At 50.5% G+C, this 13941-nt stretch overlaps 1 protein-coding gene across 1 annotated transcript in view; it reads left to right on the top strand.

Annotated features, from left to right (window-relative positions):
- The window catches only part of Pepd (peptidase D), a 134437-nt gene that overhangs the window by 18549 nt on the left and 101947 nt on the right, over positions 1 to 13941 (top strand). The window contains exons 4-6 of the mRNA XM_050119289.1: positions 1460 to 1523; positions 8554 to 8601; positions 10787 to 10848. Coding sequence (XP_049975246.1) covers positions 1460 to 1523; positions 8554 to 8601; positions 10787 to 10848 — 174 coding nt within the window. The remainder of the gene's footprint in view (positions 1 to 1459; positions 1524 to 8553; positions 8602 to 10786; positions 10849 to 13941) is intronic.

Below are 13941 nucleotides of genomic sequence, written 5' to 3' on the forward strand. Positions count from 1 at the left end.
TGGCTGGCCTGACCCTCTGTACAGAGCCCTGGAGGCTGAATCGGGAAAGGGAGTTTGCTTTTCATGCCTTTCCCAAGGGGCCATGAGGAAGTAACTGGGACTGGAGGTGGGACTGGGCTGAGTCGGCACAGCTGGAGAGGGAATGAGGAAACTTAGCAGCTGTTCTGTTGGTGGCCCTGCCTCTTGCTTTTCCAGCCTGCAGCTGGTACTCCCAGGATCCAGGTGAAATGACACATCCTGTCTCAGCTCTTGAGGCCTCTTGCTAATGGAGGTGTCGGATCTTGGCCAGTTAGCTTGTGAGTCCTGTCTCATGGCAGAAGTCAATGTGCCACATTGTGCAAATTTAATTAATAGCAAGAACTTGATACTCGATGAGTTTTTTAGAGGCCAAAGTTGGTGGGGGGGAGCAGAGGGCATTCTGTGAGATCAGAGTTCTCAACCTGAGGTAGGTTTTTTACCTGGGCTGTGAGCCCCTTGCTGCTGCTTGCACTGCCCTCCCCTGTCCCCTGAACTTGTAGTCTGCACCTCTGACAGCCAGTTTTGCTTGCTTGGGTGGAAGGAGATTGATAGCGGGCCAGAGAGAATCATGGGCTCCTTGTTGGGACTCCCAGAACTGCCTCCCCCACAATCTATAAACCCATCCTGGCTGTGGAAGTAGAATATGAGACCACCTTCTGTATGATACTGAGGCCTCTGCTGGGTGGGATACCTGCTGTGAGACCTCCATAGGATGGGAAGGGGTGGGTATCTCCCCTTATGTGGCAGTCAGGTGTGTAATGTAAGGGCGGCATATATACAAACTGGACTTGGCACTTGGCTGGTGACATCACCCCCTCCCCATGTAGTTTTCTTCCATATGTGAGCACATTGCCCCAAACAACACTGACTCCTCTACTAACTGGGACCTGGGGGTGGGGGCCAGGTGTGGTGTGGTGTGGTGACAGCCTGCTAGATTCAGGAGAGAGCATCAAGAGCTGGGTGAGGGCTCTCTCACCTCACCTGCTCCTTGACTAATTTCTCCTTGACTAATTTTTCAAGTTTGAGGACTAAGCTTAAATTCTTCTCATCACACTGAGAAATACTGACGCTGACTTCCTTAAAGAGTTAGTTTATTAACCTTCTTTTAAAGAGGTCCAGCCTGGGAGGTTACTTATTCCGTGCCCCTGAAGGTGAGGCACACTGGCTGGCTGCCCGGTGGGTCAGTGATGTGGAGGGAGATGGTGGAAGCAGGGACCATGTTCCACAGCTGCTGCAGGCGGCCAGGGGCATCGTGGACTGAGTCCAGGGTTCCAGGGGCAGCAGAGATGGTCCAGTGGCCTGGCACCCTTTATCAAGTCCTGGGTGTACCTGCTGGGTGCTAGAGCCTCACATCGTGGCAGGCATGGGGCCAGGGCATAAGGTGGCCAGGCTGAGGTGTCGCCAAGCCCTGACCATGGCTTTCGTTGTGCTTTCTTTTGAGGATCCATTCCAAGGAGCATTTCAAGGAAAAGTATGCTGTGGACAATGTCCAGTACACAGACGAGGTAAGTAGCCGATGCGGCACTCCTCTTTCTGAGCAGCTTTGGATTGGCAGTCATTCTTCTGCCCTGGCTTCTTCTCCTTACACTGTCACAATCTGGGGACACTGCCGCTGGCCACCAGCCCCTCAGGAGCACGCCTGTGTAGGAAGAGCAGACAGAGAAAACACAGCAGACCCCTCTGCCTGAGGAGGCTGTTTTCAGTCTGGGATGTGCATCTACCTTAGGTAGAAGCATCTGGCATTTAGGTTATGGTGACCACTGAGGTCCCTCTCTGAGAGCCAGCATGCCTGCAAATGGGTCATAGGCATATAGGTGTAATCAAAGCTGTCAGCGGGCTTGGTCTGGGTCTTCATGTGTCGAGGGGACTATTTATAAGTCCTCACTAGGCCAGGTGGCGCACACCTTTAATCCCAGCACTTGGGAAGCAGAGGCAGGTAGAATTCTGTGAGTTTGAGACCAGCCTGGTCCACAGAGTAAGTTCCAGGACTGGCTTGATAGCTACTGAGAAAATCCCTGTCTCAAAAGGCCTCACTAGCCATAGGTGCCACTGTCAGAAGAACCCCAGGGTAGGAATGCTAGTGAGAGGGCAGGAATTGGGGGACTGGGACTTGAATCTCCCTTCCAGCCTGGTGTCCCAGCACTGTCAGGTGGTGTGGGGAGGTTTATCAGCACCGTCCTGAAGCTGTGAGTCTGCCCCGTGTCCAGGCAGGTGAAAGGAGCTCTCTTAGCTCCCACTGCTGACAGAACAGGGCTGACTGAGGCAGAGATGGGAGCACAGCCAGGAGTTCCAAGGTCTGAGTGAGCAAAGTCCTCTGACACTGTGGCCACTGCTAGGCACACAAGAGGCTTCTCTGCGTCATCCTTGAATGCTTGCTGTCACAGCTCCGTGTCCTATGCAAGTCAGAGCTGGATAGAAATCAGCACCTGCCACCAGAGATCCAACCTGGACTTGGCAGGGCCAGCTGGACAGGGCACTGTGGCCACATTGCCTTAAACAGATCTTGAGAGTGGACACATGCTAAGAGCTAGGGCCGCCAAGCTATGGAAGCAGCTTAGATTAGCCTGTCCACAGATGAGTGGAGAGTGTACTGTATGCACACAGTGGAGTGTCATTCAGACATGATGTCATTTGTAAGAAATGGCCTTCTTGGATGGCACTGGGGACCTTTGTGTGAATGGAAAGAAGCCAAATGCCATGAGTTTGCCCATGTGTGTAGAGTCTAGAGGGGTGGTTCTCAACCTTCCCAATGCTGCAACCCTTTAATACAGTTCCTCATGTTGTGACCTCAAGCAATACAATTATTTAACTGCAATTTTGCTACTAATGTGAATTATAATGTAAATATCTGATAGCAGGATGGTCTTAGGTGGCCCCTGTGAGAATGTTGTTTGATCCTCAAAGGTGTTGTCATCCCCAGGTAGAGAACCAGTGGTCTAGATTCTAGAGAAAGCCTGCCTACCTACCTACCTGCTTACCTATCTTGTGTGGTGTGAAAGCAGAAGGATTATTTGGGAAGTGGAAGAGGACCAATGAGGGGAGGAGGGAGAGACAGGGAAGGATAATGGAGCATGTGCTCCAAGGTACATGAGGTCATCCATGAAGACATCACAGTGAAGCTCAGTTTTGTGCTGTGAATATACATTATTAATTTCTTTTGAAAGACCATGAAGAAGAGGGGTAGTAGTTGGAGAGGAGAGGAACGTTGAGGGCTAGGGCTAGGATTTCAGGGTAGAAGTGATCATGTCATCTGTCCAGTGGAGACCAAGCAGAAACCCCCTTCCCTCTGGGCAGGCCACAGCTATTTTGGGGTGAAAGCACCAGATAAAGAAGCAGGTTTTGGGACCCTAGCCAGATACACTGCACAGTGAGGGGCCCGCCTGTCTCTGCTTAGTGTTTTGTGACTGGCCCACTGGACATTTTGCACTTATAACTGAAGGGAGGAGAGAATTTAACTCCTGTTTACACCGTGGGGAAAAGATGCAGGACAACAGAGGAAGAGAAAGTATACAGACGGGAAGTTCTTAGTGAGGGTGTAGACTGGCAGCTACGTAAGCCATCTTTCTCTTAATCTTTTAAGGCAGAGGTCAAAGAGCAGAGCTGTTCTAGGGTTCTGGAGTACTCTGCAGGAGCAACATCATCATTGTCATCCATCAGCTCTGTTGATCACCGTGACTGCTCTTCTGTGTTTTTGATTTCTCTGCTGGAAGGAGACCCAAGGTGCACTGAACCACACCCCCAGCTTTGACTGCTGTCCTTATCGAGGCAGGGACTCCTCTTAACAATAGGACGGGGCTTCACTCTGCACGTTTAAATGATTCCTCCCACCATGTCCCATGGTAAACCCCATTTACAGACCAGAAAGTCAAGACTGAGAGGTGAAAGGCCTCATCCATGGCCCCACAGCTGGGGTGTGGCAGCATTGGGGTGACCCTAAGACCTCTAGATTCCAGAGGCTGTCCCCTTCCTGTCAGAAGTGAAAGGCTCACTCACAGGAGGCTTGCTTGTATGGAAGTGACCCAGGCTTCTAAGCCTGTGATGATTCCTGAACGAACCCCACCAAAATGAGCAAACTGCTGCCATTGAGCCCCATGGGCTGGAAGCATCCTCTGATGTGGGCAACACTCAGGCCTGGTCCGTCATGGAAGGTGACAGGAAACTCCTTAGGCAGGAATTCCAGGCCAGTTCTATGGTGCTCAGCGCTATCTAGCCTTGGCCATCCTCGGCCATCTTTATATACCAGACAGCTAGCTACAGTGCATACTTGCTCTGAAAGAGGGTAGGAGTGGCCCCAGGTCATAGCTGATCCCTTGATGTCTCATAAAGTAAATGTAGGTATCAAAGAATGTAGCTAGGTTAGTAGAGCCTGGCATTCAGGAAGCCCTGAGTTCAGTGCCTATAACCACATTAATGAAGCATGGTGGTGCATGCCACCAGTAGGTAGAGACAGGAGGATCAGAAAGCAAGATCGTCTTCAGCTATATAATGAATTCAAGGCCTGGGCTACATGAGACTTTGTCTCAAAAAAACAGACCTAAACAACAACAAAAATCCGCAGATGCTTGCGATGACAGACTGGGTCCCCTCCTCCTCAAAGAAGAGCCAGAACTTAATTACTGGGAAGTCGTCACTCAGAGAACCCCCCGGGAGGGGCTCCACAGCATTGCTGTGTACATTGGGTATAGAAGCTAGTGTAGCCTAACTAGCTGGGAGCTGGCAGGGTGGAGGGTGATTTTTACACTTGCTTTATGGTACTGGGCAGATGTTCGAAGGTCTCAGGGTCAGTTACTCAGCTGTAGGCAAGCAGGGTGTAAGAGAAACAGCCACAGCTGCCTGTGGGTAGATGCTGCCTGCTCCTCAGCCTTGGTGTGGGAGGCTTCAGTAGAGGGGTCTATGATGGGACCACAATTGCTGCCTTGCTCTGAGCGGCTGCTACCTAGTCTGATTGTTCAAGAATAGAATAGTCTGGCATCCATATTGTTTGTGCTATTTTCATTTTGAAAGTAGATTAAAAAAATCTAAGGGCATTTCAGGCCGTTGGTGTGCACTAGTGTTTTGGGAAACTGCCATGAATAATGGTTTGTTTTCTAGCGCTTCAGTGCTGGGAGGGCAGAGCCCTGCACGCTGGGCCACAGGGGCTTTCTCAGCAACACAATTGAAGCGTGTCTGATTTCTTTGTTCAGAGTGACTCACTGCTTTGGTCGGAGTCCTGGTTAGGAACCTGTGTAAGGTTGCCTTGGGAATCTTTTGGGTTGTCCCCAGGGCAGGATCTGGGCTCACAGGGCTCTGATAAATTCTTCCGGTGCCTGTCTCCCTAGTCCAGGCTGCCTGGGAGATGGATGCTGGCCGTGGCCTGCTGTAAGGCAGGGATATTTAACAGCCCCTCTAGGGAAAGCAGATGAGTCCCCTGTGGCATGCGCTCCTAGAAGTGAGGCCTGGGGTTGAGCGGTGCTGTCTAGTCCTGGGGCTACGTTTGGAGCCAGTGACACAAAACCGCATCTTGTTCCCTTAATTTTTGAGGCATGGCCTCCAATCGGCGTGCAGATGAGTGTAGCGCTAATGGGTCCACGGGGAAGGCAGATGGAGCTGCTGGGCTGGGAGAAGTTCTGCAGCCATAGAGGTAACCAGGGCCCACTCAAGCAACTGTGATCAATAAAAGATGTTCCTCTGCCAGGACTCCGACGCCTGGCCTGCTCTCTGTGTCCAGCCTCCGTGCATCTGAGCGTCAGGCTGGTGTGAGGGGGCTTTCTCCTCCATTGTTCCTAACCAGCATGTCCAGAGAGTCATTGCGGAGAGGAAAACCATCAGCCTGCACATTCGTTATCCAGCTCCTCTCTCCCAAGGACAATAGCAGATACAATCCCCAAGTGCCTCCGCGCTCTGAGTCTGCTGCTGTAATTGACGGCATCGTTGTGTGCTGATGAATTAGACCCTTCATGTCAACAAAACAACACACTCAGGGCCTGACACACTGGGCTCTGTTGGTTTTAATAAGCCTCTTCCCCTCCAGGAGGGGCAGGCAGGAGGAAGGGACTCTGCAAGCCTCCATTTGTGCAACACAGACGCCAAGGGACTCAGTCATTCTCTAAGTGGTTACTGAGTAGGGGAGGTAGAGGCTGTACCCGGGGAATCTCTATCTCCTGCCCAGATGACCAGACCATGGTTGGCTCTCTTACCTGGGTCACTTGATTTCTAAATTTTTTTTATTTGTTTTATTTTTTTTTAGTATTACCCCTCTATCCTTTTGTCCTTACCTTCATTTTAAGGTAGGGTCCCATGGAGTCTGTGCTGACCTTGAATTTACACTCCTCCTACCTCTCCATCCAAGTTTTGGAAAAAGAACCACATATTATTATGCCTGCTTATTTGTTTGTTTGTTTTTTTAAAATAAACTTCTTTTTTATGAGATAGGGTCTTATTACATATTTCAAACTAACTTCAAAGTCATGATCCTCCTGCCTCAGCTTCCCAGGTGCTGGAATTATAGATGTGAGTCACCGCACTATATCAGGAGAAATCTTTCAAATAACATATGCACACACACACGTGTTCTCATATATATATATATTACATATAAACTATATATGCCAGGATGGTCACACAATATTTATAATAATTCATCATTAGAAATAATTTACATGTCCAGCAGAGGGAGAGATTAAGTAAATGATGCTGAGTCCATTAAGAATTTCCTATAGACACATGATAACATCTAGGCTTTGCTCTTTCTTTCTAGAGAGAAAGAGTGTGTGTGAGTGAGTGTATGCGTGTGCATGTGTGGGCCTGCCTGTGGAGGCCAGGAGAGGGTGTTGATTCCCCAGGAGCTGGAATTCTAGGGGTTTAAGGAACCAACTTGGATCTCCAAGAAGAGCAGTCAGAGCTCTTAGTCATTGTGGCATCCCTTCTGTCCTGGCTTTGCTACTTATTAACTGTGAATTTAGGCAAATTCTATAGCCCTCACACAGGCATTTTCATCTGAGTCCTGGACGTTTTGTAGCAGAGTTTTTATGGGTGGTTAAATGAGGTGATGTGTGTAAGATGACTGACATGGGCCGTAATCAAAGACTTATTGAACGTTTACCATCCCCAGTGGTAGTGACTGCTAAAAATTGCATGTTTGAAGACTATTTAATGACAGGAAATAAGTGAAGCATATAATTTCATGTGATCCAAATGTCATTACAGTTCTCTGTTTCTATGCACAGAGCTGAACTGTCTCTGGGGATGGCAGGTGCATCTTCTCTTTCCTGGCTTTCAATATGTTCCAGCTTTTCTCTGGGAGCCTTTTAGTATTGAAAAGTGCACATACTTATGTCAAAACTCATCAAAGTATCCACCTTAAATACGTGCAGTGTAGAGTGTTTCCGCAATAGTGCAGCCAGTCCGTTCCAGCAGCCCACCTTCCTCTTCTGTGTTGAGGGTGTCAGAGAACTTACGGTGGGGGTGAGGAGCATGACTGTGTACAGCCGGCCAGAGGACCGGATTGCTCCAGCAAGGTGTCAGCGCTCTGGGTTGCAGGTTTCCTCGCTGGTGAATGATGAGTGCTTTGGCGGGAGGATGGATGACAGTCAGCTGAGAGAGGGTAGAGAAGGGGGTGACTGAACCTGCTTCTGGGGCTGGGGTGGGATGCGATGGAGCGCCAAGATGGTGGAAGATGACCCAGCCGTCTGTGAAGATGAACAGAGGTGAGGGCAGATGAGCCCTTGTCCTCTTACTCAAGGTACTGGAGAGGAAGCATTCAGCATGCAGGGCAGAGACCCGAGGGGGTGGGTGTGGAAGCTAGAGTGGAGTTGAGGAACACTAACTCCCCTTGGTTTAGTCCTGGAGATCAGGGGCAGGCAGGGAGGGAGGCATCTGCCCCGAGGACGAGAGGCTGCTGGGGCTGGTATCGAATGGGATGGGTCTTTCTGGAGGGCAGGGAAGCTGCACACAGGTATTGGCCTTGAGAGTGGGCAGCCCCAGCTGTTGGAGCCAGGGATCTGTGTGGTGCCTGGAGGCAGGTTGCGTGATAAGGAGTATGCCAGTTTAGCTTTGCACCCTCTGTACTGTTCCATAGCATGGGACTTTCCAGAGTCCATCTGCTTCTCTGGGCCTCAGTTTCCTCGTCTTAAGGTGGGGTGACTGTGGTACCTGCTCCACAGATGAGTGCTGTCTCCATTCCACTGTGTTGATGCTTGGATTGGTCCCGCATTGCTGTGACAAGACACCGAGACAAACAACTTGAGGAGGGAAGGGTTCTTCAGCTCAGTGTCAGCGGGTTTCAGCCGTGGGTGCAGTGTGTGATGGCGGGAGCATGTGGTGGCGAGTATTCCCAGCACAGCAGACCAGGAAGCAGAGGGAGGCAGGAATCAGGAGCCATAGAAACGTTCTTCAAATGCCACCCTGTGACCTGCTTCTGCCAGCCAGACACAACATCCTAAAAGATTTGCAGCCTTCAAAGTAGTGCCACAAAGTAGCCACTTAAAACATGAACCTGAGACATTTCCAATTCAACCCGGAACACTGCTCTAAAGTGGGTTTTCTTTTGATTTTCAGATTGCCAGTGTCCTGACCTCACAGAAGCCCTCTGCCCTCCTCACGTTGGTAAGTGACTGGTGTGCAGGAGCCGTGCAGTACTTGGCATCAAGGAGGTGTTTGTAGGGAGCTAAAAACCTGCCTCTGCTGCTTGGAGGATTGTACAGTAAGAAGCTAGGCATAGAGGGAGGCTGAGGCAGGACAAGCAGAGATAGAGGCTAGCCTGGGCTACATAAGATATGGTCTCAAGTAAACACAGAAGAGAAACTGAGAAATAGTCATCTGTGGTAAGTAAGGACACCGGTGTAGTCCTAATGGCTGCTGTGTCTAAGATGCTGTCCTCACCTCTGCATGTGATGTGCATGGTCTTGTGGCCACAGTAGGCAAGACATTGCCAGCATTCCTGGGATTAAACCAGCCTGGGAGATGTAACCGTATCCAGCTTAAGCTGATGGCATTATTTGTTGTCACTCTTTATTCGCACACTGAATCCCCTATGATAATACAGTCTGAAAAGCATACTCTTGAACCTTAAGGCGAGCACAGCCTAGGGTGGGGCCGGTTGGGGGTGGGCTCCTGGTGTCCAAGTGGGGCTTGGGAGGTGCAGTTGTCCATTAGTCTACCTGGACGGTAGGACTCTCACACACAGAGCCCTTCTTGCTTCCAGAATGGCCCTTCTTTCCTTTGTCGGCTGACTTATATAGTAATGCCAACCCCGCCATGTGTTTTCTTTGCTATGTGCTTCTGTGGCTAAGCATGGAGGCTAGCTGTCTTGATTGCGGTCAGAGCTGGCCCAGTGTTTTTCATCTGGGATCTCAGTTGGACAGGGATCAGCTTAAGATTCTTGAGAAAGCTGTGGCTGCTCAGAGTGTCTCCCTCTCTGAGGTGGCTTGCTTTTCTCTGAACCCCTTGTTTTATCTCAGTGTATGGCTGCGTTCCCGTTGGATATCTGCGTACAGTTAGGAAAAGGAGGCAGATGGAGGCCGAGGCCGTAGTTGTCCCTGCGTATCTATGAAGAGTTGGTTCCCAGACCCCCTGGAGATCCCAACAGTACAGGTGCAGGAGTCTCTTTTATTCCATTAACCTACGCATACCCTCCCATATCCAGTAAATCATTGCTAGGTTAAATATAACACCTAATGCAATGCTAAGTGCCTGTCTTAGGGTTTCTGTTGCTGAGGTAAGCACCATGACCTAAATGGGCAACTTGGGGAGGAAAGGGTTTATTCCGTCTTAGAGCTTGTAGTCCAGCATCTAGGAAGACAGGGCAGGAACTCTAGCAGGACAGAGACCTGGAATTGATGCAGAGGGTGTGAAGGAATGCTGCTTACTGGCTTATTCCCCATGGCTTGCTCAGCCTTCTTTCTTATACCGAATAGGAACACCTGCCCAGGGGTGGCACTGCCCACAATGGACAGGACCTTCCCACATCAATCATAATCAAGAAAAAGCCCTACAGGTTTGCCTGCAGGCCAATCTAATGGAGGCATTTTTATCAGCCATGGTTCCCTCCTCTCAGATCACTCTAGCTTGTGTCAATTGACATAAAGCTAGCCAGCACAGTGCCCTGGTGTAATGTTACACTGTCTTGTTTAGGGGACGATTACAAGAAAAATCTGCAGCTGTCATTGTTTTTTTTTCTGGGGGGGGAGGGGAGTGTTTTCTTTTTTCGAGTATTTTTGTTCTATGATTGTTGACTTTGGTTAAGGTATCTCAGGTTCTTGCTGGTCTTGCCCAGCTCCTGCCTGGGCCTGAGTGTGAGCAATGCAAGCAGTGTGCTCTGGCCCATCCAGACCTGTCCCTTGCTGTGTACCCGGGATGCTGTAGATTTGTGGTGCCTCTGCTTCTTCTTCCTCTAGATTTCTTCTTTCTCTTTTTATTGGTTCCTGCTTTTGTTTTTGAGACAGAATGTCTGTAAAGCCCAAGCTAGCTTTGACTTGGTGATCAGCCCTCCTCAGCCTCCCTAGAGCTAGAACTACAAGCATGCACCGCTGTCTTTGGATTTCTCTGTGTTTACGTTGAATGAGGAAAGAAGTTCCATTTTGGCCCTGGGGCCCAGCTTAGAGTTACCCTGCTGTGGAGTCTCTGCCAGGGAAAAGCTAGAGGGGCAGGGCATGCTGGGCTGTGGTAGGCCTCCTTGTTCTCTTCTATTTGAGTCTGGCTGGAAGAGGCAGGCATCCTGAGGCAGGCCTTGGGAGGGCCCGGTGGTCCTTGTGTGACACACCTATTCTCACACTCCCTTTTCTCCCCACAGCGTGGTGTCAACACAGACAGTGGCAGTGTCTGCAGAGAGGCCTCCTTCGATGGCATCAGCAAGTGAGTCCGACCTTTGTCAACTGATCTTTCCCAGACATGACATACGGGAGGGTGATAAAAATGGATTTGATCAAGTGTTTGGAGGAAATGTGTAGAGAAATAATTTGTGTAAAATCACTCCGTCTTTTGCCTTAAGAAAAACACCCTTTCTTATTGGGCTCCATTTTGGAAGGGCCCTAGAGCCCTGGGCACTGTGTGGCAAGAGTAGCTGTTTTCTTTGTTTTTTACATTGATCAATTGGTTGTATGTGTATGTGGCGGGTGAGTGTAGAGCTGTGGTGTTTGGAGGTCAAAGGACAGCTTGTGGGGTCTGGTTCTTTCCTTCTGTCTTGTAGATTCTGGGAGTTGAGCTGAGGATGACAGGCTTGGGCAAAGCAAGTTTACCCTTTAAGGCAAATTGCCCACATCCACAGCCAGCCTTGTTTTGTTTTCTGTTTAGCCCAGGCAGGCCTAGAAGTGCTCTGTGCTGTGGCTCTGAGTTTTATAGTCTTTTTTTTGTATCAACCCCATCCCCGGTCCTGGGCCAGCCCAGTTTTCAACAACTCCCAGTGTCTCCCACTGCCCTAATCCTTAACTCACTACCCAGTTAGGCTCTGGGTTGAGCCTTCTAATCCCTACTTAGGAAGCAGGTCCCCTCTCTGGGCAGTCTCCTTGTTACCCCTCACCCATGCCCCCAGAGGGTGCCGCCTGCTGGCTGCACTTGTGCCACCAGGTCAGACTGGGTCCTCAGGTCTGAGCTGGAGTAGCCTGGCTGCTACTGTTATAGTTGGGCCCTTGAGGAAGCAAACAGCCCTCAGCCATACTGTTGCACCTGAGCCACAGTGTCCCCAAGCACAGGTTCTCTGTAGCCACTTTGTCCTCTGTTGTCCTTTTGTGGACTGAGGTGGTCCCGGAAGAAGCTCCTTATGATTATGTATGAGTCTCAGCCACAGGAGGGAGTCTGTGTATGTGCGATGGAGGTGATTAGAAGGGATTATGAGCTCATGAATATGTATCGTTTCTCCACTGATAAGAGCTGGGGGGCAGGGGCACTGGGTATCCAGTTTGCTTCTTTCACGGCACAAACTGCTTAATCCTCTTGGGGATTTGCTCTAAGTGGCCTGGTAGTGACCAGCTTAGCTTGCTGAAATGCCCATTGCCTCCTCACTGTCTACCCCTCCTAATGCCCCAGAGTTGCCAAGTGCCTGCACCCCAACACCCTGCTCACTTTTCACAACCCACACCATCTGCAGCCTCTGCTCGGGTCTCAGCCATGTGGGAAGGGCATCCAGGTGGCTGGTTCTCACTGACTGGCTCTGTGACTTTGGCTACCACATGTAACACGGCACTGCTTGACAGCACTGCTTGGGTGGTGGGGACCAACGGAGACAGCTGGGGGCCAAAGCCTGCTTGGTAGCTCAAATCTGTTACCCCATGAGCCTTGGTCTCCCCAACTGTGTGATAGCCAAGTGGACCCAGCATGGTCAGGGGCCTGATTCCCGTTTGACTGTAAGCCGCAGCGTCTGAACCCTGCCTGAGAGGATGCTGCATTTCCCAGACCAGGGTCTGCGGGATTATGTGACTGGTGAGGTCCTGGGGTGAAGCTGCTGTGGCAGATCTCTGCTGTGCTGGGAAGTTTCACTGAAAAAGGCAGGTGGGACCCCACGCGGCCATCACAGTCACTGGGGGGCCTCACTGAGAGGGATCCCTGCTGCAAACTCCAACCTTGCTCTCCTCTCAGCAGATCCCAGCTTCCGCCCCTTGCTCCTCCCCTGAGTCTTTTTGGTCATTCTCAGAACCTCAGGGAGCTTGTGCCCTGTAAGCCTCCACTCCATGGACATCTTGAGGCTTGTCTGGTTTCGTTTTGAGACAAGATCTTGCTCTATAGCTTAGGCTGGCCTGGAGCTCACAAGTCTCCCATTATAGATGTGTACCGCCATGTCTAGCTTGGAGACCTTTTCCTGAGAGTCAGGGGCTACCTTACTTTTCCACAGTCTTCCCACTCATGGGATGCACCTATATGGTGAGGGGCTTCCTATAGTGTTCTTCGGGCTCCATAGCAGCTGAGCTGGGTGACTGCTTTCCATGCTGGATATGGGCTGGCTTCTGCACCCATGTGATGAGCTGTTGGCCAGAGTCTGACCCATGATGGTACCCATATTCCCTCCTCTCTCTGGTCCAAAGTAGGCTTGTCTCTTATACCCCTTTTCTATGGGCCTCACCTCTCACTCTGTTGCCTTTGTGTGATTTTCAGGTGTTCTATGCTGGGACAAGAGCCTTCATCAGTGCCCTCTATTCTACATTCCATGAGCACTGACTTCGGGTCCTGGCACTGGTTTAAGTGCTCCCAGGTCCTCTCAGCTAAAAATCATATCTGTGTTCCTGGGCTCTGGGTGTAGCCCATTCCCATGCCTCTCACCAGGTAGCTGACACCTTATTTCTGTCTCCAATTGGTCTCTGAGTCAGGCTATGGAGAGACCTTGTCCTCAAGGGCCACCATGACTCAGGACGGCATTTACCTGCCTGCCGAGTGACCAGCTGTTTGCTGGATAATAATAGCCCGTTTCCTAAGCAAGATGAGTCGTGTGTTGTCCTAGTTTCCAATGTGCAACTGCTCTGTCCCCTCTCACCTCTCACTGCCTAAATGAAGCTCCACATTCCTGGCGCTTTTGATCTCTTTAAATGTCTCTCTTGAAATGCCTCTCCATCTTGAACCTATCTGACCTTTTGCCTAGATGGCTACTCAGGTTTAGCTCTCTCCATCTGTCCTCATGGCCTCCCAGGCTGCTGTTTCCCTTTGGCCTACATGAGGGAGGGGTAGCAGTAGCCTTAGTAATCTACCGTTCCCAGACCCTCCCAGCCAGGGAATTGGTTTTTGACTTTACTTCAGAGTGTGGCTTCATGGGGGTTACCTCCCTGGGGTACTGTCCCATATGTGTAACCTCAGCTTCAGGCCTTAGGCCTCCTGAGGCCCACAGGAGAGTGTGCACCTGGTCTGAGAGAGGTGGGGACAGTAGACGAAGGGAGAGGGAGGTGGAAGTGAGGGAGGAGGTAGACATGTCGGAGGTCAAAGAGATCTTGCTAAAGCCACAGGTCACTGGGCTCATAAGAGGAT

This window comes from Alexandromys fortis, unplaced genomic scaffold (assembly GCF_014885135.2).
Source record: "Alexandromys fortis isolate MF-2015 unplaced genomic scaffold, M_Fortis_MF-2015_v1.1 scaffold_140, whole genome shotgun sequence".
Lineage (NCBI taxonomy): Eukaryota > Metazoa > Chordata > Mammalia > Rodentia > Cricetidae > Alexandromys > Alexandromys fortis.